At 38.2% G+C, this 26,072-nt stretch overlaps 1 protein-coding gene across 12 annotated transcripts in view; it reads right to left on the reverse strand.

Moving 5' to 3' along the window:
* The window catches only part of unc79 (UNC-79 domain-containing protein), a 224,650-nt gene that overhangs the window by 153,353 nt on the left and 45,225 nt on the right, over positions 1-26,072 (reverse strand). For 10 of the 12 annotated variants that reach the window (XM_067119369.1, XM_067119364.1, XM_067119368.1 and 7 more), the window contains exon 8: positions 24,158-24,268. The exons of the other annotated variants lie outside the window; for them this stretch is intronic. In XM_067119369.1, the coding sequence (XP_066975470.1) occupies positions 24,158-24,268 (111 nt within the window). The remainder of the gene's footprint in view (positions 1-24,157; positions 24,269-26,072) is intronic. 12 annotated transcript variants of the gene reach the window in all.

Below are 26,072 nucleotides of genomic sequence, written 5' to 3' on the forward strand. Positions count from 1 at the left end.
TTATGATGCAATAGGTTGCTAACTAATGCAGTAACAAACAGTCTTCTACTGTACCGATGCTGAAATATATAATTTTATTTCATATAATAAAACAAGTCTATATTATGATAAGCAGAACTACAAAATTCATAAATTACCATAAGCATATAAGGCGTGATCAACTCACTTTTCATTATGGAAAATATAAATGTACGTACAAAAGAAATAAGATTCATATTGATAATAAGTCAGTTCAAAATAACAGTGATAAAAGAACCAGCAAAACAGTTTATTGGCCTATTAGATAATACCTATAAACTATTATAGTTTAGTTCATGTGAAAATTCTGGTGGTTTGTTGTTTGAAGCCAGCAATCCCCCCAAACAAAACAAAATGTAATCTTATAATGACCAGATTCAATATATTTCAGTATATACCCAACAAAAAAATGTAGTTCTATTATGACCAGCTTAAATACATTCCAGTATATAACAATTACTGTATATCAATCCTCAAACTGTCAAAAAAATTGATCTCTTGAATAATTTTCTGAGTAATAAACAAAAGTATACATTATCAACTCGAACTTTAGAAGCAATATTAGTCAAATTAGAAGTTTCGTGTGACCTTCCATCAGCATATTGGAACAAAATAAAAATTAAAATACTCTTGAATAATTCAAGTACATTTACCAGATAAACATATATAATGCTGGAAGAGCAAAAGTCATAACATCAACATTGAGCCTAAATAAATACTGAGTAAAACAAAATCACTTCTTGGCTAATGATGTATGCATTTTCATATGAGCTTTTTGGAAAGAAAAAAGAAAGGAACTAAGTAACCAGTGATTGTGTCTGCTATTGAACAAACACAGTATTTTGCAAAATTTAGTTAATGGAATAGTATTAATTTCAGTATACTCTTTGCAGTTCATTGACAAATACGTACAATAAATAGCAAAATTGTAATTTAGGACCCAGAGCATTAATATTCAATTATGCATCCAGTGAAGACCTTAATCTAGCTATTACAGGATGCTGTACTATTCTCATGAAACTCATTTTATGCCAAAGTGTTAAAAGTTCATTAGCCCGCCATCTTTTTTTTGGCCTGATATTCAATTCGGTATCAAAATGCTTAAAAATTTATGATAACTTGAATTTCATGAACCGGAGTAAGATCACATCAAGAGCATCTCACCGAGCTTCATTTGCACAATGAACAAATATTTTACCTGACATGTCTTTGCAAGTCACTGACTACTAGTGTACGGAACATCTTTCTTTATGTAAAATATATATAATGAGAGTCTGCTTAGATTTGTGCTACTAACTTATGTCACCAAACACCCTGCACACTAGGCTTCATTTTGCCAATCAGAATCAGCAATACAATAGTAAAATTATTAATTATGTTCTAGAGTATGCAGTACTGATTTTTGCAGTACAGTAATTATGCATGGACATATTTTAATGTTTATGAGATACTATAATACTCTTTAGAGATAATATGCAATAAAGACAGGAACACATGGTCCTTAACTTGATATGGAAGTGATAATAACGATACAGTATTTACAGTAAGTTCCATGTATATATATACTTACAAGTATAATAGTCTCAAAAACCAAAACCAAAAACTATGAAAAGTGGCCCATGCTACTCCATACATGTGCCTGTCCTTTTACTTGCTGGAGAAGTTTTGACTTTGGAATTTTTTTACTAAACTTACATAATGTTACTTTGTATTTTCAGTACTTTTGCTTCTGAGGATAAACCCCTAATCTTATCTGCTTTACACAAATTTGTGCATTTGTCCACCAATTTTATCAGAGCATGTAGCCTTCCAGCAATATTATCAATGCACTTACGTAGTCCCACTCTTCCTCTTTCTCTCTCTCTCTCTCTCTCAAAAATGTTTTTATCAACAAGTTATGAACAGAAAAGAAACCATTCACACTAAAGAATGTAATCCATATTTTTCTTAAATTCCACATTACTCTGGGCATTCAACTGTCTGCTCTGCATGTGTTATGATGTTTTGCTAACCACTCAGGAGGCATTAGACAATTCTATTGACTGTTTTGTTTGCCAGTTTACTGGTTTGCAAAATTCTGCTAATGGTCATGCAGGTCTTCCAAAATTTTGCTGGCTGTTGTATTGGCCAGTTGACTGGCATTGTAACTGTTTACTAAGTTTCTTCCTGGTGAGCCACCATTTTAATGACTGCTCTACCAGTTGCTCAACTGGAACACCAACAATCCACTAACTGTTCTATTAATGTCTATTGCCAATCCTACTGGTAATTTTTTGGTGATTCTACTATTCCATAGACCATTCAACTGTCTGTTGTACTTGTGACCACAGTTCTAATATACAGATTCTACTGGTACCTTGTCATTCTGGTGACCACTCTACTTGCATTCCACTATTTTCTGACAGTTCTACTGTTCCAGTCATGGTTCCACTGACTATTATCTGGCATTTCATTATCTTCCTCACTGTCTACTGGCCAACAGTTTCCTTATCATACTGATCAAAAAAATTCCACGGGCACCTGAGAGACCTCCTTTTGACAGGACCATTCCACTGTTATTTTTAGTTTTCAGTAAAAGAAACTACTGTGCCAGCTTTGTCTGTCTGTCCACACCTTTTTCTGTCTGCACTTTTTCTGTCCACCCTCAGATCTTAAAAACTACTGAGGCTAGACGGCTGCAAATTAGTATATTGATCATCCACCCTCCAATCATCAAACATACGACACTGCAGCCCTCTAGCCTCAGTAGCTTTTTATTTTATTTAAGGTTAAAGGTAGCCATAATTGTGCTTCTGGCAATTATATAGGATAGGCCACCACCGGGCCATGGTTAAAGTTTCATGGGCCACAGCTCATAGAGCATTACACCGAGACCACCTAAAGATAGATCTATTTTTGGTGGCCTTGATTATATGCTGTAGCAGCTGTACAGAAAACTTAATTGTGCCGAAAACTTTGGCACATTTTTTACTTGCTTCTGTAGTTAAACTTTGGCACATTTTTTTACTTGCTTCTACATATAAGATGGATGATACTCTTCATAGCCAACTGGGTCCTACTTTCCATGAGCTGTTGCATCTTTAATCAATGCTGGTTAGCCATTATGTTTACTAAGGGATTGCCATTAAAAGATGCCATTCCCTACTGGAGGTTTCTTCAAGATGGCTCATAAGCCAAACCACCTACAGTCTCTGTTCATCTCAGCTCGAAACTGATGACTTCTTTGACCCAGTTATCACTGATTCTCATTTGCATTTCTCCTTGGCTACAATCTGGTTTACTTTAAGCTGGTCATATGCCAAGCATAGGCCCTAGCCCTATGACATCCCATAAGCTGTGTGGGGTGGGAAAATGAAGCCTAGTGGACTCTATCCAACCATCATGGTCCTTCATTTTCCAATGGTCATTCTCTTCTTCCATCCCTTTTTCCAGTTCAGCTCAAGGCCCTCCCAAGGACTAGGTCACAAACCTGCTAGGCCAAGAAAGATGAATAAGGAGGCTTAATTTCACTTCAGTTCTCCTGAGCCATGGTGGAAAGGGCACCAACATTAGTGATGTTTGTCACACAGCATCAACAAAAATTACAATCTTTTCTCTCAGCTGCCACTAGTCCTCAAAATGTAAAATGCAAACTGGCTGTTGCTGGGGGTCATCCCTTTCCGGTTGCCTCTTATTTACTACTAATATTGTTAGGTCAGAGCCAATTTGGGAATTGAGTTTAATAAGATTCTTCATCAGTTCAAGTCCCATGATCTTGTTGCAGACTTACCTTCATTAAATTTCATCCTTCCTTCTGCTCATGACCAACTGCTTCCTGATTTATCACTGGGAAAACAAGTTATAAAATGGGTTTCTGAACACTTTCCATACTTTTACCATTTGATGTATGTAGTCACAAAATTCATGAACGGTTGGAGATCAGTCATCAAACATAGCTCGTTCCACCATTTCCAAATCAGCCCTGACATAACAATATTAGTAGTAAGAGGCAACTGGAAAGGGATGACCCCCAGCAACAGCCAGTTTACATTTTGAGGACTAGTGGCACCTGGGAGAAAAGAATGTAATTTTTGTTGAGGCTGTTTGACAAACATCACTAATGTTGGTGCCCTTTCCACCATGAATCAAGGGAAATGTAGTGAAATTAAGTGTTCTTCTTCATCTTTCTTGGCTTAGCAGGTGTGTGACCTGGTCCTTGGGAGGGCATTGAGCTGAACCTGAAAATAGGGAGGAAGAAGAGAACGTACATGGGTCTGTGTCGTACAATGGTTAGAATGCTCACCTTACAATGAAGCGAACCAGGTTTAATCCATGAGTGTGGCAGACCACACCTGGGCAATGTTTGTTAAAGCACCTCTGTTGGCTTAAGCAATCAGTTCTGTAACCGGTAGTTATGACCTGGTTGGCTGCAACCATTGTCAACAAGGTCATCAGACTAACCTCATCCCATGAAATTGCTAAAAAACAGAAGGATAAGACATTATGGACCAACTCCATATGGGAGGGAGAGAGAGAGGGAGAGAGAGAGTATATATATATATATATATATATATATATATATATATATATATATATATATATATATATATATATATATATATATATATATATATATATATATATATATATATATATATATATATATATATATATATATATATATATATATATATATATATATATATATATATATATATATGTATATGTATATATAATGTATATGTGTGTACATATATACACATATTGTATACCTGTATGTATGTACATAAACATTACAAAATTTCCTTATATAGTTGATAAAATGTATTTATGTGGTAATACAGTACTGTACTTTTGACAGACATGAAATTGAACAATTTGAGGACTGATACAGTAATCATATTAACATAACATCCTATACAAAATAAACATGTTCAAAGGAAGTGAAATGTCTGGCTTTTTAACAACATCCACATATCTATTTTGTATAGAAACATTTCGTTTCTAATGATTTCAACTAAATAAATCTGAAGTAAAAGCTAATCTACAATATTTGAAAGAACTGGATTATGTATGAACAGTAATGTTTAAGGTCTATATCTGGACGTACATTTCATAGCACATGCACCTCATGCAGTAATAAATGCAAGTATGCAAAGACTAGACAGCAATATTATATAATTGTTCCAAGCTAAAATCATATAGATCAAAATGCATCAACTTAAAGATGATCCATGAAAACACAATATACCAGTTTAGGAGTTTATAGCAAGTTATATGACCAAAAACTTTACATACATACATCCATACATACACACACACATACATACCTGTAAATATACACTCTAATACATGCAGATACACAAACACTTGCAAATAGTACATACATACACACACACACGTACACAATGTATATATTATATATATATATATATATATATATATATATATATATATATATATATATATATATATATATATATATATATATATATATATATACTGTAAATAGAATATACTGGTTACTTTTTACCATTTATGTATTTGCATTCCCAACAATGATCTTGTTACTCAATTTCTTCAAGCTTTATGGATACATGTATCACTAAAGAGCCTAAGTTCCAAATGATGAAACAAATGAAGATACTCTGACACCCACAGCAGGATTCGAACCCCAACTTGAGGCATCAGAACGAGGTTAATGTTAAACACATTATCACATCTGACACACAGGAACGAGGTTAATGCGTGTGGGTTCGAATTCTGCCACAGGCATCAGAATTTCTTCATTTGGATCATAGACTTTGTAGTGACAACTGTACCCGAAAAGGTGAAGAAACTGAGAAGTTAAGAGGTCAATGTGGATATTAAAAATGCATACAAAAACATATACTGTATATGTATCCATGAGTATAAAAAAGTACAGACTTTCCATAGAAGAGCAGTTTTACTGATGATCAGGATTCAAGCAATTATAAACTTCCTAAACTAAGTCAGTTCCCTGAAAACACACTCATATTACCGCACAAACATTCACCAACATTTGCTTTCTTATTACCAGGTGAATTCAAAAACACATACACAAAAGTACAAAATATGCACACACAAATATTAACAAATTTTAAGAGTAATTTGCATACAGACCACAGACTTTTATGTAGGGGAGTATTCCTTACCGTAAACTGGAACTGCTCACTGAAACTTGGTAACAAGGTAGTTAATTGATGGTTAAGGAGGGAGAGTGGGGAATACTCCTCATTTCCCTGCAGTCACCAAGAACTATTTCCTTCAGCATCTGGGGCAATAATTATTATTAAAAGTGGGATGACGGTGGTGGAACACGATAAGGGCTCTGGTTTGTATGCCAATGAAAAATACATATTACTTTTAAAATTTATATTCTCCTAGGAAAATCTAAACCATGGCCATTTATGTAGAAGATTCACTCTCTATGATGGTGATTATCTCTGTCAACTAACTGGAAGATGAAACCCACCCAGGGATGTGACTCCTATAACCTCCTGCTTGGTCTATAATAGGAATGGCAAAGAGGTAGGGCGCTGAGCCTGAGCTGAGTGAGTGTGTCTAGAATCTTGCTCAAGTGAGGAACTCTCTGGAGAACCAAGAACAACCCCACTTGGATTACACACACTGGAAAACAGTTATATCTGGCTAGTACTATTGATAGGTTCAGAGTGTAGCTCACTTACCTATATCACGGCGCAATCCATCAAGTACTCAAACTGAACCGCTACTTTGAGTATGGAGAAAGAAGTGTGAAGGAAGAGACCAGTCTCTCATTCATTCTCAAGCTTAACCTCAACCAAACGTTCCAGCAAGATACTTCCCTGTTGAAAAGGAGCTGTGTGACTTCACAACCTGTTGAACAACCACCACAGATTCCAGGGTGTTCAGGGATTTGTGTGTGATGTCCATCAAGTAAAATGAGGTGAAGATAGTCCGACATTTTCAGACTGCTCCTCTCATTACCTGAAAAACCAAAAGTTTTCCATGACCTCTCACTCAAACTAGATGACTGTTATTCTCCCTGGAGGAGTCATAAACTCATCTGATCATTTCATAAACCCAAAAAGAAAGGATGTTCCTGGACACTTCCTTCTTTTGCTTACCTTAGAGGATAGGTTCCAATATAACAGTGCCTTAAGACTCGCATCAGGCACAAAAGCATCTCTCTCATCAGAGACTGACAGATTCTGAGTTTTCACAATGAACTCAGAAACAAACAAGAGAAAGAGGGAACCAACTCCCCAAGTGCTGGATGGATAGGATATGCCATGTAACTAGCTGACAGACTTCCCATGACTGAGGCTAGCAGGAAGATTATCTTGAGCATGAGTGCCTGGTACAAGGCTTCCCCCAAGGGTTCATAAAGCACCTGGAGAACAAGTCACATCCAACACATCAGGACAAAGTTCCTGAAGAGGATAAAACTGCTAAATGCTTTTTCACTACCCATAATAATTCAATCTACGCACCTAGCTCAAGGCTGAGCAACAGCCGTGCTTTGCCCAATCTCAGAGGAGCTTGCCATGATGAAGGTATGCTGGAAAGTCTGTGATCTGGTGAAAAGACTTTCTGACAAGAGAGGCACCCCTTCTATAACACCAGTCAAAGGAGATGACTCACTTTCCTTGGTACATGTTTGCAAAGGAATGGCAGAGGTAGAAACATCTCCCTGACAGCCCAGTGAGAAGAGCCTCTACTGGCAAGATCTGCAGGATAACCTCCAAGTATGTAGCTGGAGGGACTAAACTGTCTGGTAGTGCCTTAGAATGTGTGACTGATGAAGAAGAGCAGGCCAACAAGGCACCACTTGGGGGTCATCCTGAGACACAATGTGATAAATGCCCAGGTGATCACCAAACAAATCGGGCTGAATGGTTGAAAAGCATGTACATCCCAGAGATATTGGAAGGTGTCTTACACCACTGACCAGGGACCCAGAATGAGAGAGCAGAATACCAAGAGAATCCTGTTTAACCACGTGGTTAGCAGGCTGATCATGGGTGTTCCCAAAATCCCAGAGTCTTTCCACAATTAATGATTGTAAGGACCACTGTCCCAACTACCTGACCTCATCAGCTGAGGTGGTCTGCCACCACATTCTGCCTACCTAGAATATATCTGACTACAGCTAGACAGCATGATGAATTACCCGCTATTGTTGGGTTGCATCAGAGAGAGCATCTATGTTTTCAGTGGCCATTCTCATCCTGAACTGAGTCTGAAGGACAAATTTGTTCAAAGGAAAGAAAGTGGCGATTGATTTTCAACCACTAGTCACCTTTTCCTCAAGGAAGAGATAACTATAAAATCCTGAAGACTAGTTACCTTTGCCTTCTAGAATGATCTTGTCCATCACCCGTCCCACCTCCATCAACAGAGCTAGAGCTTCCAGGGATTTAAAAAATACAAAGGGAACAGTACCAGTTGTCTAGACAGGGGTGGGTAGCAGCATACAGTAGCCGTACCAATAGACAGACTACCTCAGGCTCTGCTCCCTGTCTCTGTCACATTGCCAAATAGCAAAACAGGGATCCCCCACTCATGTCTGCTGGAGAGTGGACTGCCAGCCTCAACATCCACCCCTCCCTCCCCTTTGCACTCCATCCTTTCCAATTTATGGCTGGGAGAGGACTGCAAAAGGGCTGGGAAGGTTCCCCACTCCTTCTAAAAGAAGGTTGGACTACCTGTCTGGGTTTAGGAGGAACAGGCTGTCTCCCAACACCAAACAGGCGAGGCTTAGCCATGCCAGAAGGTTCAGCCGCAAATGCCTTTGTACCTACAAGATTAAAGAATCACAGGACTTTGATATTTCCCTCTAGCCCTACCTCCATCTTTCTTTTTGGGAAGAGTAAGGGTGACTCTGGTGCCAAAGAGTGCCACAGAGTGAGAATACTACCCACTGAAACCTACTGAGGGAATAGGGATGAAACCATGTTCCCTCTTCTCAGGACAAAGTTTACCCAAAAGTCAGCACTCCGGTGGGAGAGAATGATATCAACAACCTCCTAAACTTACTTTCTCATCTTCAGATGAGACACATGTAATGGCAGTGTTACCAACACGTTCAACCAAAGGTCAAACCACGAGGCAGCATGGAAAATGACAAACTCCATGACTCCTGACACTGACTCTGTCAAATCCAACTGAAGGGGGCAGTCTAAGGGTTATGTGGCACATAGAATCTCCATGGACTGGCCAACAGGGGGGGGGGGGGAGCTTGCCTGATATGCTGGACAGCATGGAACTGTCTAACCACATGGAAACTGGTACCATGGCAACCTAACTGACAATTCAGAAGCACATCCAAAGGTGAGCTCTACTGATAAGACTGGGGTGTAAAGGCACTGAGGCTCACATACAAGTGCAATAATCTCACAAAAGTGGAGTGCCATTCCAACTGAACTTTCTGGCACTATGGAGGCGAGGAACCCTCTGGTCCCACTGAATCCACAACTGCACAAGTTGGGTCCTCTCCCAGGAGACAGCAAGATGCACAGTCTGTTTTTGTGCCCATTCCTGGGACCATGGTGTGCACTCATTATTGTCAGTACTGTTCAATAAACCCCTAGCCACAGAGTTATAAAAGACCAATACCTTGAATAGAGTTCCACACCACGGTCAACCAACCAATACACTCCTCATTTTCGGTAGTGTCCCATCCAGTACCGGTGGATGGGCAAGAGTAGTCTCATGTGAACGCAACCTGGGCCTGGTGGCAAGCTACAAGCCAGGCAAGGAGTAACATAACCACCCTAATACCCATGAGTACCAGATAGTGGAGATCTGTCACCTATGAACCCCATTTGTGTGCATACCAAATGCGAGGAGTGGTGGTGGTTCAACTGGGTTTTTCATGTGAAACACAGGTGGCAGAAGATCCTGTAGCAGTCCTTTTGCTCAAGAGAAAGCAGGAAGGCATGGAATACCAAGCCTGTTCAATGAGACCTGTGACATCTCTACCTGTGGCGGACAAATAACCAAATAACCCATGGGTGGCTGAGCACCGACACCTCCCAGACAATGAAAAGAGTGCTCGCTTGAAGTCCTATGGGACTTCATGAGAGGCTTTCCTAGACTTCTTCTTCTTCTTCTTCCCACGTGATGAAGTTGTAGAAGACTAAAAAGAGCTTGGTGATGAGGAGGAGGAAATAGAAGAACAGTAACTGCACTTCTTCCCTTTGGCTCAAGCTTGTGCAACACTCATCTCTGGCGCAAAAGAACTAGTCAAGGCAAGGAGTGTCATCACAGTCTGTGCTATGGTTGATGCCAGGACAACTCCCATTGGTAATGCAACTGCCACAAGAGGATCAACCACCTTAATGGATTAAGCAGCAGAAACAGGAACAGAAGTTTTCCCTTTCTTAGCTATGGCTAAGTGGTCAAGGAAAGCATTGACAGACAGATTTCCAGGGATGCTGAGGTAAGGCCATATCTTACAAAAGTATTCAACAGATATGGACATTCCTAGATTGAGAGATGGATTACTATTAGTAGATGGAGATAAGCTGTGTTTTCTGGCTTATTATGAAAGGAGAGACTATGGTAGACCTCCATCTTACCTCTGGTAATGTCCCAGGCTCAATTGGAGCTGTATGGGGAAAAAAGGTGCACAGGAGGGGTGGAAAAATAAAACCTAAAGAACTAAGCAATACCAATAAAGGAGTATCCCTCTGACAAAGCTGGTGAGTGCTTTATATCCTTCCTCTTCCTACTGAACTTTTACCAATGTGAGAGAGATGAGAGATCACTCAATGCATTCCTCACAGGGGGAAAGACTACCAAACAGAAGACATGACGAGTCCACACGTGCTCCCATCCCCTTCCAATGTCTTCACACTTATTTTTCTGTATTTGTACTCAGTGTGTAAAACATTTCAGCATTCATTCACAATTTTACAGAATAGGTTCCAACAACAACTCAGCCTAGCACAAAAGAAGTAGACTACACCAGACAGCAGCTGGGAAAAATGTCTTTAGCAAACGCAGGCGAGTGATGGTTATTCTGCCAACTCAACCCCCCTTAACAACCAGTTAACTACCTCGTTGCCTAGTTTCAAAGACATATTCCAGCTCACACTAAGGAAGACTCCCCTTCATAAAAGGTAATGTTTTGTATTTCTGTAGGAACAAACATTTTCACAATAAAGTAAACCTTCACAATTAAACATCAATTCAAAGTAGATACCAGTTAGATTAGCCAGTAAGTCAAAGAAATGGAAGCTTTTCAGATGAAATGCATTACATTTTGGGAAGGTCAAGTAAACCACATGACCTTGTTCATCTCTCAACGTCCAATTTTGATTCTTACACAAAATATTACCACTAAAAGCCAGTGACACTATCTGACAAGCTGACATTCATATATAAATCATCATTATAAAAATTAATGAAAGCCATCTCTCCTGAATACCAAACGCTGTAATGATGATTCCCATTTCATCTGCAATAATATGATGAAAAATTTGATACAGCAGCAAGAAATAATTAACACCAAAATTTTACACTTATCTGCAAAACAACACTGTCTCAAATTAATTCTATCAGAAAATTTATATCACATGATTGGTAAACAACCTAACAGCTGTATATTCAAGGCAACGCCATGTCCGAGCTGAACATCACCACCACCAACGACAAAAATCATAATAGAAGACCCATTAAGTGAAATTTTTTTTCCTTCATGTCATATATACATTTTCACATATGAACTATACACGCGACATCACTCTTAGCTTGCGATAGCTCCACTACCATCTCCTGAGTGTCCTTGTAGTATGGTGACTTTCTGTTTATGTATCTCCCAGCCTTTGATCTCGGCCATGGTCCATCTTATACTTCCATGGGGTCCTCATTAACCCTTTATGTTCTTTCGATCTGGGGATTTTCAGTAGTCTTTCTCTCAAGGTCCTTGAGCAATGCTTAAGACTAATTTCCTCTCTTCAAAGTTCGTCCTATGATTTTTCTCCAAATAATATATAGCTAATACTTTATTTATGTCTTGTATGTTTACTGCTATTTTGTGTTCTTTTTTATGAACATCCAGATTTCTCAGTGTTTCTCCAGTATAAATAAAAGTCATACCCTACACAAAGAATTATATAAAACTATGGGGCCCTTTTCCTACCTAGTATCTTTCCTCTTATTACAGCAGACTTTCTTCAGAATTATTGATAAAATGACGGATGAAATTATAAATACCATTTTTATTTACTAGTGCTTTTCACTTTTCTGTCATATGGTAGTTTTATTATGGCTTTACACTCTTCATACCCTTTCTTTTTTCCAAGCTACAACAGAAAACTTTATTAATACCTTCTATGAATCAATCTCATCAAGCTCAAATAACTAACTTTTAAGCATTTAACTTCTTCCTCTAGGTATTTTACACTGCATATTCTTAGCTTTCAAAATTAAATCCACAAGTACACTTTTCTTCACACTTTACTGGTAAGAAAAATGGAAAGTTTTTATAGTACCGTAATTAGCAATTTTTCCAGGTATACCGACAAAAACTTTTCATGTAAGAGTACCCTTCAGTGTGATATTGAGACAGTTATTGAACTTTTTCCTTTGGCATAAGAGACAATGCAGGGTGGCTGAGGTGAGCACTTAGATCAAAGTCTATGGTTTATATTCTTAAAAAGACTACATATCTCTTCAAAAATGTGTCATTTATTCATACAGAAATAAAAACCATTGCCTTTCATGTAGGAGACTCACTCCTTCAGTGGAAATTTCTCAGCCAACTGACTGGAAGCTGTAACCCACCATGAATTGTTATGATCCAGGTAGTGAGAGTGAGCAAGGGAAGCAATGACTCCTGTAACCCAGCCTTGGTCTGACATGGGGTTGCCAGAGTGGTAGGGACCCCAGCCTGAGAAAGGGAGCAGAGCCTTGCATGAGTAAGGAAATGATCTGAGAACCATGCAGCTACCCCCATAAGAACTGCATGTCAGAAGACAACTATATCTTGGGTTAGGATATAGCTCTAAGCCAACCCCCCTGTCCCCCTTTTTAAAAGAAGAACTGGGAGAGCCACAACTTAACTGCCAAATCTCTAGGACTGGTTACTCAGTTGAGTAACCACTTATATCTACAACCAGACCAGCACATACTCAGGTTGAGCTGCTGCTCAGCAAAGGGGGTAAGAAGGAAGGATGGATAAAAGCCAGTCACCCTACCATTTAAGCCCAGCCTTACATTCTCCAAGCACTGCAGGGAAGGTGTTTCTCTGTCCTAACAGAGCTGGGTGCTTACACAACCTGCAGAGCAACCACCACAGGTGAGGTCTGTAAGCAGATAAGGTAAATGTGGTCTGATGCTGTAGACACCTGCCCTCGTCCCTTCATGTTTTTGCCCAAGCTGTATGACTGACTACTATAAGAAACATAATGAGCTTGTCTGGCATATCACTAAGTCAAAAGAAAGGAGTTTCTAAACATCTACTTCCTGTGTTTGTTAATACTAGCATGCGGTGCTGACTCTCTTGGTAGCATAAACAACTAACTCTGAGCACAGGAGCCTCTTGCCTAGACCACCTGAAGAACTCAGAAAGAGGAAACAAAAGCTCATGGGTCTTGCCATGCTGAAGACTTCTCAGTTTTTGCCATAAATCCAGAAATTAACATGCACACAAGCAATCCCAGCCTTCCAAATACCAGACAAGCAGGTCTATGCTCACCAATATGCTTTATCAAGGCCCATCTCGAGGTGTCACATGGATCCCAAGTAGGCTACAGAAGATGAGATTCATCTCTCTTCCTGGAGGTCAATGCCCAGGGAGGCCAAGACTGACAGAAGCTCGTAACAGGCATAGACAGTCAGCCACAACCAAGAGATCTACGCCCTTCACTCTGAAGGCCTGGTTCTAAGCAGCTAGCCTTTCACCACAGTGACTAAGAGGAACTTGGTTCAACAAAGGTAGATGAGGTGATTCTAATGCATGGAGACTACAATCAGAGAAAGTTCTTTGCATTCACAAAGAAAATGGTCCACTTCCCTTATACAGAAGAGTGGGGCAAAGGAATCTCTCTGGTTGACTAACAAGAGCTAGCAGATCAGGAACACCATTGGAATGAACCCTATGCATTCTTGAGTCCCCATTACCTTGAACCACTCTGTATCAAGGTTATGAAGAGACTGAGTTCACGGCCGTCTTTGACCAACACCAAACCTTCAACTAACCACCGGACAAACAACTGATACCGGTAGTTAAGCACTATTACACATATACAGCACTTACAGTTAAACACACGAAACAGCTAAATACAAACACAAAACATACTATCCTTCTACATAATACGCAATTCCACTTTACGTAAATTTAAAGAGAATACATAAAACTATACCACAACTTGCAGAAAAGTACAATCTCTCTTGTCGAAGTTTCGACACCCACACACCAACTGATGCACGTGTATTACCTTCACTTTCAGAAGATGATCCATCATCCTCGTCACTGTCACTTTCTGTTTCACGATCTGTATCTTCAGAATCTGAAACTTCTTCATCACTCGTTTCATAAAATATGTCAGTAAATTCATTAAGATAAAAATTTTTGTAGGAAACTGTAGGAGACAACATAACTTTCAACCTAAATTAATACGGTAACTCAACATTCTACTACTAATTCACTAATACGATGTGTATTTACACATAACTGACAAATCCTGTTATCCGCATTTTCTCTCTATCACATCTTCATCACATATCAGCATGTAATAATTACGAAAATATGAATGATGATAAAGATTATCATTCAAAACCAAGATGCCTTAACTTTCATTCCAGTAAAAAATTAAAATTTTGCTATGAATATACTTATACGATTTAGTTTCACATTACTGTACTGGTAACTCCTATTATTAATTAAACTTAATACTGGCATTCTATCACACCTTTATTCCATATCAACCTGTAATAATTACAAATAAAGATAATAACTATCGGGATCAGGCCATGCAACGCTCAAAACTAACACTGAGACTGAAGTTTTCCCAGAAATTCCTGCTTGTTTCCACCTCATAAACTTATCAACCAATCAAGTAAAGGGATTATGACGATGTCACTGTGACGTAATATCATTTAGCTGGTGACTATAAAGTGTTGATACGTCATTAGAGAGTACGCTAATGCCAGGGAAACCCTGTCTTTTGAAGTACTGGTGCGTGGTTTAAATTGGTCCACTAAAATGGCCAAATGCTGAAGACTGGAAAGCCAGAAAACTGGCTCTTTGACTTTTGGGGGTTAATTATTACAGTTTATAAAGATGAAAGAAGAAACGGTGTACAAATTCCTTTTCCAGTACAGTATGCCAAAACTTGCAAAGCAATTAAGTTGTGACTGGAGGACTCTTATTTTAGATATGTATGATGGTAAGACATACAAACATTCAGGGTAGTTGAAGGTTCAATGTATCTCCCTAGTTGCAAACTTATATGTGGAATTTTACAAAGTAATTTTACTACCTATCATTAACATCGATGTAAAAGTTTGGAAAAAATTATGTAGATGAAATTTTTGCTCTTTCGAACACAAAACCAAAGCATGTTAGATACAATTCTGAAAAAAATTAATGTTTTGGAACCATCAACAAAATTCACAGTTAGTAACTACAAGGAATCAAAATGACCTTTTCTGGACATTTGGGTGTAACTAAACACAAATTTGAAACCAAAGGATACTGTAAAAACACTCACATATAATGTTTCATACCACAGTGGAAGTGTGAGAAGAGGTTTAATTTTGAGAGCTTTAAGAATATGCAATCCAAAATATACCAAATTCAAAAGTAATTTGTATTTTTCCTAACATACAAACCTACATTTTCATATATGGAGTACTCGTGCTTAGAGTGCTCCGGCTGTTACTGAATCGTCTCACAAAACAAAATCCTAACATTTCGGCCTTTTATCACCTGCAACCTAAGCTGGCCTTAACCTGCCATTACGCTTGCAGCTGCATCCGCTTTCACATGCTCACTGAGTCGTTTCCCATTTTTGCGCTGTTTTGTCCGTGTCTGTCAGGAATGCATGCCCTCCACACGTTCTTTATCATCAGGCTGTAACCTGGAGTATTTTCTCCCTTCAGCATTAACATATTGTGCAGTGCTTTCTGTTTTTATTTCAATTTTGCCACTACAGTAGTTTGGCAGGGGAAAGTAGTGCGTACCAGTGCGTAGGAGCACAAATCAAGTGGCATCCTCCCTTGTGTGTAGCGACTGATAACATAACGCTCATGTGCAACATGATTTTCCTCCCTTGCTTTTGGAGTGTGAGCCAGATTGGATCATCAAGGAAGGTATTCAGAAAACAACAGAAATTATCCATGTTAGCATAGAAAAAAGAAACGGAAAAGCCATAATAAAACTACCTTATGACAGAAAAGTAAAAGATACCAATAGTACAGTATATAAAAAATTATAATTATGATTTTAACTTTCATTTCAACAATACAGTTAGGAACAAAATATGCAGTAATACAAGCAATGATAATAAAGAGGAAAAGTCCCCCAGGGGTTAAATATTCCGTGTGGGAGATGTGACCTTCTTACATGGGGGAGAATGGGAGAAGTATGGATGTGCATATAAAGGAACACACAAGACCAGTAATCATACAAGAAAGAAAACAATGTATTAGCTGCACATTGTTGGGATAAAGTCAAACCTATTAGGTCTGGTCAAAAGCTCAAAACATGTAGCACATCTTAAAGGTGAAGGACTAGTGGGAATCCTATGGATATATACAATGGACCACTCCTCTCCTCCTCATGGGATCGTCGCTAGCAATGGGGCTGTTCTTCATGAGGTACTGGGCAGTCTTATGATCCTTGTAGTAGATTATAAGGTCAGCTTTTTTGTCTTCATCACTGGGTTTCACATGGGTGCCCATCAATGCAGACAAAAAAGTTGACCTTACGATCTACTACAAGGAGCAGAAGATTGCCCATTACCTCATGAGGAACACCCCCATTGCTAGCAATGACCCCATGAAGAGAAGAGGAGTGGTTTACCAAATATCATACCGGGAATGGATGCTACCATTCGGACATTGGTATGACTACAACTCACTTTCCAAGAGGATCTCTGTTCACCTAAACAAAGGGGCAGTATACCAGCACTATAAAAGGGAACATTCTTCTTCTTCTTCTTTCGACCTTACCAGTCCCACTGTACAGCAAACGTCAGTTCCCACAGTTCTTCGTTGTTCCTTAATTCTGATGTCAAAGTTTCTATAATGACAAGGAACAAGAATGGAGCTGATCCCTGATGGAGGCCAACCTCCACAGGGAATGCCTCAGTCTCCCCATATTTTGTCTGTACAGTGGTTCTTTCCCCCTCATGCATCATCTTCACTAACCTTACCAACTTCTCTGGTATTCCTCTCTTTCTCAAACACCAATAAACTATTCCTCTTGGTACCCAGTCATACGCCTTTTCAAGATCCACAAAACACATGTATACTTTCCTGTTTCATATAAGGGAACATGGCAGTGCCTTATAGCCAGCCGGTCATAAGGAGCACAAAAATCCTGGATGGCAGCAATGACCATTGATGCCTCCAATATAAGGAGGCCCTTGCCATCCTCCAATGGAAACCATTGCTCAACATGGCCCAGGAGACCTTTCTTCTCTCAGCCACCATCAGAACAGCAAGGTGTGCCCCTGGGATGACAATTCACCTGCCCACTGCTTCAGGCAGCACTGCCTATGATCAAAACTCCTGGGACCTGGTGCCAGCCAATAAGCACCTACATCGGCCAGCCAAACCCTACTGGATGAGTCATTCTGCTCCCAGCCAATAGGAGGAGCCCCCCCGTGACTTTGACAACCTTGAGACCCTGGTCAGTATTTCCAACAGCTACCACAAAGGGGACATACTTGCTCAAAATGGGTAAGACTTGTGAAATCTTCAGCATAGCAACATAAGCCTAAACAGACTCAAACTTTGCTTGGTTTCCTGTAAGTGTGGTGTTTTGCTGTTGTTAAATATGGATGCCAGACTTTTACAAAATACTAATGACACTGGACAAATTGAGCGTTGGACGTCAGCTGCGAGTGCTAGCTGGAAATTCAACATAAATGTTTTAGGTGCTTGTTCCATTATGAGCGCAATGGAAAACCTTTTGAAGTGCATTCATGAAGTGGCCCATGCCAGTATGAAAATTATTACTGTACTTTGTAAGGCATGTGTGAAAAAACTGAATAACACTTAAGTACTGATATGATTAGTACATGGAGATTTGTTGTTGATAGCTACTCTTTATACCACCATGCCCAGTAGATATCTTTACACAGAATCAGAGATGAGTCATATCCCCAGCTGTTTCAAGTGAATGCTGGCTGGCTTATACTCGTACATTTAGATCCACTAATTTTCCAACATGAACCTCAAAGGGTGTCACAGGTTCTAAACAAAGCAACTACAAACTTCAGTCACTCTTCTTATTCATTATGCCAAGCCTCCCAAGACACATCACTTCAGCATGCACATTTAAATGTTCATCAACGAAAATGAATATATGAATACCAGAGCACATAACATTAAAAAAAACTGGGCTCTTCCACAAGCAAATGGAAACACAATGTATACCATGGTCTACATCCCTACAACAGCCTTGGAACCCTTGTCTGCTTATATACCAGCAAAAAAGAAATAAAAAGTCACAAAAAACTTAGCCTAAAGCCTAAATTTCAACCAGTAAATTTTGTGACTAGATTAACCACTGAAGTGAGGCAAAATGGAAAAATTAACAAATTTTTAAAACTTGTATTTTTCCTAAGTATAAAAACCAGAGAATTTTAAATGGGAATATCCTCGTATAAGATGGAACAGCCATTGAACTTGGTAAAAAGTTTGTTACTGGCAGTTAAGGGGGTAGGTGGGGGGGAATACCCCTCATTCACCATCCATCACTAGTCACTTCAGCCACAGGGACAAAGCAGGGTGGTTGAGGTGGGACTATGATAAAAGCTCTGGTTTGTATAAATTGGAAAAATGTTAATCACTTCAAAAATCTGCTATTTGTTCCTCAAGATATACAAACCACCAACTTTTAGAAGATACTCCTTATGTGGGAGGTTGCCTCTGACAACTGCCTGGTATTGAATCCTACCCAGAACAACCACGCTCCCAGGTGCATATGCAAGCAAGGGATTGGATGACTCCTGTAACTTATTTGGTCTGGCATAAGGGATGACTGAGATCTACAGAGCCTGGGCATGTGTGAAACTGCTTGAGAGAGGGTACTCATTCAAGAGTAGGGAAAAAAATCATGGAACCATTAAATCCCCCATGAACAAATTCCTGTCAGAAGGCAGTTAATTCTGTTCCAATACCAAATGGTGGGTTCAAAATCTAGCTTTACCCACACTGGGCTCCCCCACTTGCTATAAGGGAGAGCAGAGGGAAATGCATCTTAGGAACTTTGCTAAAACTGGGTGCTCAACGTTTAACTATCTGTATCTAGTCTGACTCAGCTGATACTCCAGCCAGCAACCTTCTCTGGATAGTGCTGTTTTGTTTTTTCTTCATGGTAAACTGTTTACTGGCTGTTCATATCTGAATTTTGCCAATGTCTTATCCTAGATTAAAGTTTAGCTGCAAGTATTTAAGCTTCAATGTACATTAGTATTAGGCTAGAGTAGGTAATCTCTATTCCTTTACTCCTTTAGCTATTGTGGATTTTCTTTTTTTCTCCACACTCTTTTGAGATGTCCCAAATTCCTGAGCACTAAGCTCAAGATAATATTACAGTAAGCACTTTATATGTACTTTTATACTGTATATTGTATTTTGTTAGTAGTGCTGCAGCAAACAAAGTTTTTGCACTCCGGCTACTTTTTTTTCCAGTACAGGCAGTCCCCGCTTACTGGCGGCAACGGTTAACGGCAATCCAGTTTTACGGAGCTTGTCTAGCAACGCTGTTAACTAGATTTTCGGTGCCCATCTCCGGTTAGCAGCGCTGATCGCCAGTTAGCAGCGCTGATATCCCGTTAATGTCACTGTTAAGCGGGTTATTAGTGCTATTAGTGCTATTATTGCCGATTTTCGGTTAGCAGCGCTCGGCCAGTAACAGAACCCGCGCCGTTAACCAGGGACTACCTGTATTGGACCATGCCTTATTACAGGTATCTTGGATTGCCAGGTCAGCTTTGCAGCAGTTTAAGGCTCAGTTTTTAGTTTTTTTTGTTTTTTTTTTAAGACCCTCATCTTTTGCACAGCAAAAGGTGTGCTTTACTACTGCTGCATGCCAGATTAGATGATGTTGAGGAGACCTACCTGGCTGAAGAAGAGAACTACACAGTGTTTCATTAAGTTAGTTAGTTATAAATGATTTGTTTAACCAGACCTCTGAACTAAGGACAGAAGGAAAAATTCACGTTTCGCAAGACCTTGAGCTGTAGCTGGAGCATCTTTGGCTTAGAGGCCACAGAGCCCCAGGCAGCTGTACATACAATGGAGCTAAGACACTTGATATCCCCCTGATGAAAAAGCAGTGTTTTGTTCATACTATCCACTAAATTTACAGACATTTCCAGATGTCAGATTGAATCGCCTTCAGGTAAAAGGTGGAGGTTGTCAACAATTTGAGATCATTCTCGCATGACGTTGACATCGGAAAGAATAAAAAAAGTTCACTCATGAGAATGTTATCTATACTACTGTACTCATCATCAGGCTATCTTAAAGCAATGAGAGTCATCCTCAGACTCCCAGAGGTCATTAACCTCTTCAATAAATATTTCGTGAGACTGAGAGGAGGATGGGTATATTTTTCAGACCATCCCAAGAGCATAATGTGGTGTCCAATTTCCACGTTTCTGAATAAAAGAATTGGCAGCAGTATATTGGTAACTTGTTAACGAATGTTACAAACAGGTCTACATTGGAGGCTCAGATTAGCTTCTTGTAGATGTATGAATGTTGGGATAAAAAGTTATCACATGCTATTCTCAGTAAAGAGAAGCTTTCAAAACATTTTGAAAACTATGGAAGAAATTTTGGATAATAAGACACTTTCCAACTTGTCCCAAAACAAATCTGTGGAGCCAATATGAACTGAGTTCCTCGTTCCTGGAGGTAGAGCATTGTTGATGAATTGATGACACTAAATTGTTCCTAACTGATATGGAGATCTCATTCACTTTTAAAAGTTTCTTGACCTTCATGGCCAAAAGATAAGTTTCTTTGCTTACCTGTAAAGTCATGGAATATTAAAAGCTCAAGGTTAGAAGTTGAGCCTGAAGTATATCAAAATATCCAAAAGCAACCCTCTGTTCACTGGTTTTTCTTAAGTTTATTTTTTTCCAATTTTTTATGACAGATCTGCTCTGGAACTTTTATCTCTCATCATGATTCTGCTGTGTTTCCAGTTTCAAAGCCCTATCCTCATAATAACTATCAAAGTTATTCAAGATCAAATTTCAGAGAAAAATAAGAACAATATGATTAATAACAATACATGCACTGTACAGTAACTCCATACTCCCTTTAAAGAAGTTTCCTTCAACTACGACAAAAAAACACAAAAAAACCACACCATTCCCAAAATGTAATGTGCTGCAGTTTGTCAATTACAACACCGAAATAATTTTCTATATGAAATAAATTGTTCCAGAAAGTTAAACAAAAAACAAAAGCAGTAAATTAGTACAATTCACACAAAAATATGCTACATCAAGAAAAAACAATATCAAATCAAAGTTAAGCATTGTAAAATTTACCCTAATTCCAATTTTTGCAACCTATCAGGGAAAGGCAATGAAGGATTTTTGTCACCATTAGATTACAACCTCACTTATTAGGTGACATCCCATATAATCATCCTCCTGCACAACCGGACCCATTAACAACACAACTTTTTTCAAACAACTAAAAATCACATGGGAATGATAAAGACAACACAACCTAGAGATGAATTCTGAATAAGTACATGAGTATGCACACCTGAATTGTAAAAAATTATGGCAATATATGACAGGATTGAGACAGTAAGTCCCGACCCTAAGGTATTATGTACCATCCTGAAGCTTGGACTAAGGTACCTTCATTATGCATATTTATATATGGGCTGGATGATAACCAGATACGTACTCACTGCATTTAATATATGAGATATGTCAAACACCATGTAAGTGGTTAAGAGTGGAAACTTTAAATATGTGTAAACTCCAGGGTCTTCATACTTAAATTACTATTGGCCATTTCTCTGTGAATTTCAAGTATGCAAGAAATTCTTCTCTAAATTCTCTACAGTTACAGTAACTGTGTGTTCTGTTAACACAAGAAAAACTCCAGTCAGCTATGTAGAGAATTCACGATAAGAATCAAGTGGAATACACAGTACCAGAATATCAGGATTAAGTGAAGCAGTGTAAAAATCACATCAACTCTTCATCACATACACAAAACATTATTCTTACACATACACATCCTAACTGCACGTACTGTTCTCTAAAACATATTCTGCTAGCAATTATGCACATAATCATCAACAATAACACATGCCACGGAACACCACTTGTCAAGTCACTTATTGACACAAAGGGAATCCATACAGATGAAAAACATTTGTAAAGAGATCATTAATCAAGCAACAAAATAGAATACATTACCCAAGTGTACACTAAATTTATAGGCTTGAAGACTCCTGGTTCTCTTTATATAAACTTCTATTACCAAACCTTTTATGATGTGCATTAGACTATTTTGGAAATGTCTTATTATGGTGATAACTTGCAATAAAAACACAACACAGTCAGCAAAACAAAACTTTCTAGGAGCTAAAATATTTTTATCAAGAGAATCCTATTCTAAGACTGCAAATATTGCAGGCTATCTATCCGATCTGCATCTCATACCATGCACATTCATAAGCTCTCTCTGAATTACTGTTTGCCTTGTAAAGATAATTACATACATAATATAATTTAGAAAGGAATGACACTTTCATATAACAATATTGGCAATTAATGTGCAACAGTTGTTAAGATTAACAATGGCCATAAAAATAAACAAGTCAATAACCAAAAACATAATTAATGCACTACAATGCACAGTATGTTTCTCTATTGGGTAACCCAGAGGCATATATAATGCCAGAAAATAACTGACATGAATCAAATATGGTAAATGTAATTATGCCACACATGAACCATCAATCATAACATAAAGGCTAGGGAATAATTATATGACACTGAAGATTTTTACTTTAACTGGGATGTCTACGCAGCTTCTACAAAAATTCTAATACTGTACAGTAATTGTAAATAACAAAGAGCAATTTTTCTGACACAACAAGTGACTGACAGTGTACTCCACATAACTAAAAAGATTTTGTGCCAATAAAAAAATATATATATTTCAGAGCTCTGAACATCAAAGAAAATATCATCATAATTTAAAGGAAACAAACACTGAGTGTCACATCCCAGTTACATTTCCTATGAACAATGTAACATGCTATTTTGTAGTCCTCAATAAGAAGCAGTATTACTGCGTGCAAAACACGCCTGGAAGTAAGGAAAGGGTGAGATTTTGCAGGCATCAGGAAAAGGAACAATCACAGAGGACTAAGTGAACATGTAAGACAAGCCAAAAGCCTTTGCAAACTTAAGAATCTGATACTGGCGTCACTCGTCATCCTGATTTCATTCCTTTTCCTATCAGTTTATTATTTATGGTAACACCAATCTTACTGGCCTGTAAAAGGTCCAAGGAGAGAACATAGCTGGGAAAGGGGGAGAAGGCTGATTCAAGAAGCTGGCAAGTCAACTGAGAGCCATAGCAGAGACAATGCAGTTGAAAGACCTGTCTTGTTTGTGACAGTTATGGGCGTGGAGATTTTTGGAGGACAGGCAGGAAAAGGCATATTGGGGAAAATTTTTCTCCTACTTATCAGATCTTTTCCCTTAATTTATCTGGGATTGTGTCATTTGGCAGCAATACAAAAATGAATCTTTGAACCCTGTGCCATGACTCGCAGCTCTTTCTAATCTTTCAAAATCCATAAATATGAATCATGAGCACTAAGGGGTACAAGTTAGTGTATTATACATTAAATTATATCTAGATATAAAAATCTAAGTGTAAATATATATGGGACCAATAATTCAGGCAGGAAATTGGATACCTTTTGGACTTTTCGATTCCCCACTGTCAGAATTTGCAGTCTGGGATATCGAATCACTTTTCGCGGCCTGTGCCGATTTATTGAACATTGCCTTCAACACACTTGATATGTCTAGAATAGAGAATACACACGGTAGAAAGTGATGGAGAATGCTGTTTGGACGCTACATCTATGGAGTTAGAAAACAGGAGGAGAAAGGGCTTAGATGGGAAACTTTCCACTGATTCTGCAACTGACACATTAATTTCCCTTACTGAGGGATGTTTCATGGAATCTTGTGAAAACTTTCCCCTGAATACACTGGAAAATGCAATATAAACAAGTCACAGTTACACAGACAGATGATTAACATAAATAAAGCATGAAAACAGCAACAAACAAGTCTTTGATTTTTCTGTTGACTTTAGCCTCAATGCAGACACTGCATCGTAAGCCGCAAAGGAATGAGGCATTTACAAGGATGGGGTGACTTTCAAGGGTTTGAGGATGAGGTGCTAACATCCAAAGTCATCAAGGCTATGCTTCAGAGTGCTCAGCAGCAGGTGTAACAAAGCCTCAGTACATCAGGTCGTGAGCACCTTCACAACCTGAGCCCTGCTTTCATGCTGTTGTGTCACATCATCTTAGTTTGGTATCCTTTAGACTGGCAGAAATGTTTTAAAACTATCCAAAACTAACAAAGGCACATTCTTTATTAATGTAAACTTCTCATTTGTGATGAAAGTGAGACATTTGTGTTCAGTGATCAGTCTGCACTGCAATGTTTCATGAATGCACAAAAGCAGCCCTTGGTGATAAGCAAGTCATTTCATTCAACAAGAAAGTTGACTTATTTCAGTCATCAGAAAATAACCATCAAGTTATGAGGTGTACATTAAGATCAGAAAATGAGAGCTGTACCTGAAAGATAAGTCAAAACAAAATATCCCTGTCCTAATAAGAAACACCACAAAATTGACTCTCAAGTACCACAAAATGTCATATCAAACGTCTTTTTTCTTTCCACTGCAATCACTAAAGCAAGGTTACCCTGATTCTCTATAAAACCTAAATTTAGCTATTATTTCTTTAGCAATTAAGAAAAAAAGTTTACAATAAGTAAAAATAAAGGTACAGAGTCAGTACCTACATAGCTAAGCCTGCAGAGGAAATCACAATTTTTAAAAATTACTTACCTTAAACAGTCAACAACCTTAGTAATATTAATAAAAGCAGAATTTTATAAGATGAAAAATTTTATACACATCACTTAACAAGTTTATTATATATATTAAGAATAATAAAAGTTAAAAGAATACACACACACAAATACACATACATATATACATACATATAAACATATGGTACATATATATATATATATATATATATATATATATATATATATATATATATATATATATATATATATATATATATATATATATATATATATATATATATATATATATAATATATATATATATATATATATATATATATATATATATATATATATATATATATATATATATATATATATATATATATATATATACTGTACGTATTAGAGGGTGGGTGAAAAGTAACTAGGCATTAGTAATTGCTTATAGAATTTTCAGTATTAATGAAGTCATGATGAAAACATTTTTTAAACAGACATCATCAATGGGGATTACTGGGTGTTGTGTGGTAACGATCCGAAAATGACAGTTGAAAAGATGCAAGCTCGACCAAAAGCAACTGTGTGGTGCAGAATAACGGCAACAAGAATCGTCAGCCCCTATCTCCTGCGTGACGCCATGAATGCGGACCGCTATCTCCAGTTGCTTAAAAATTACATCTGGCCCACAGAGTCTGGCTGGGATAACAATGGCGACCTGATATTCATGCAGGATGGTGCACCACCCCATTTTGCTCTTGCTGTGCATCTGTG

This window comes from Macrobrachium rosenbergii, chromosome 17 (genome assembly GCF_040412425.1).
Source record: "Macrobrachium rosenbergii isolate ZJJX-2024 chromosome 17, ASM4041242v1, whole genome shotgun sequence".
In the NCBI taxonomy this organism is placed as follows: domain Eukaryota; kingdom Metazoa; phylum Arthropoda; class Malacostraca; order Decapoda; family Palaemonidae; genus Macrobrachium; species Macrobrachium rosenbergii.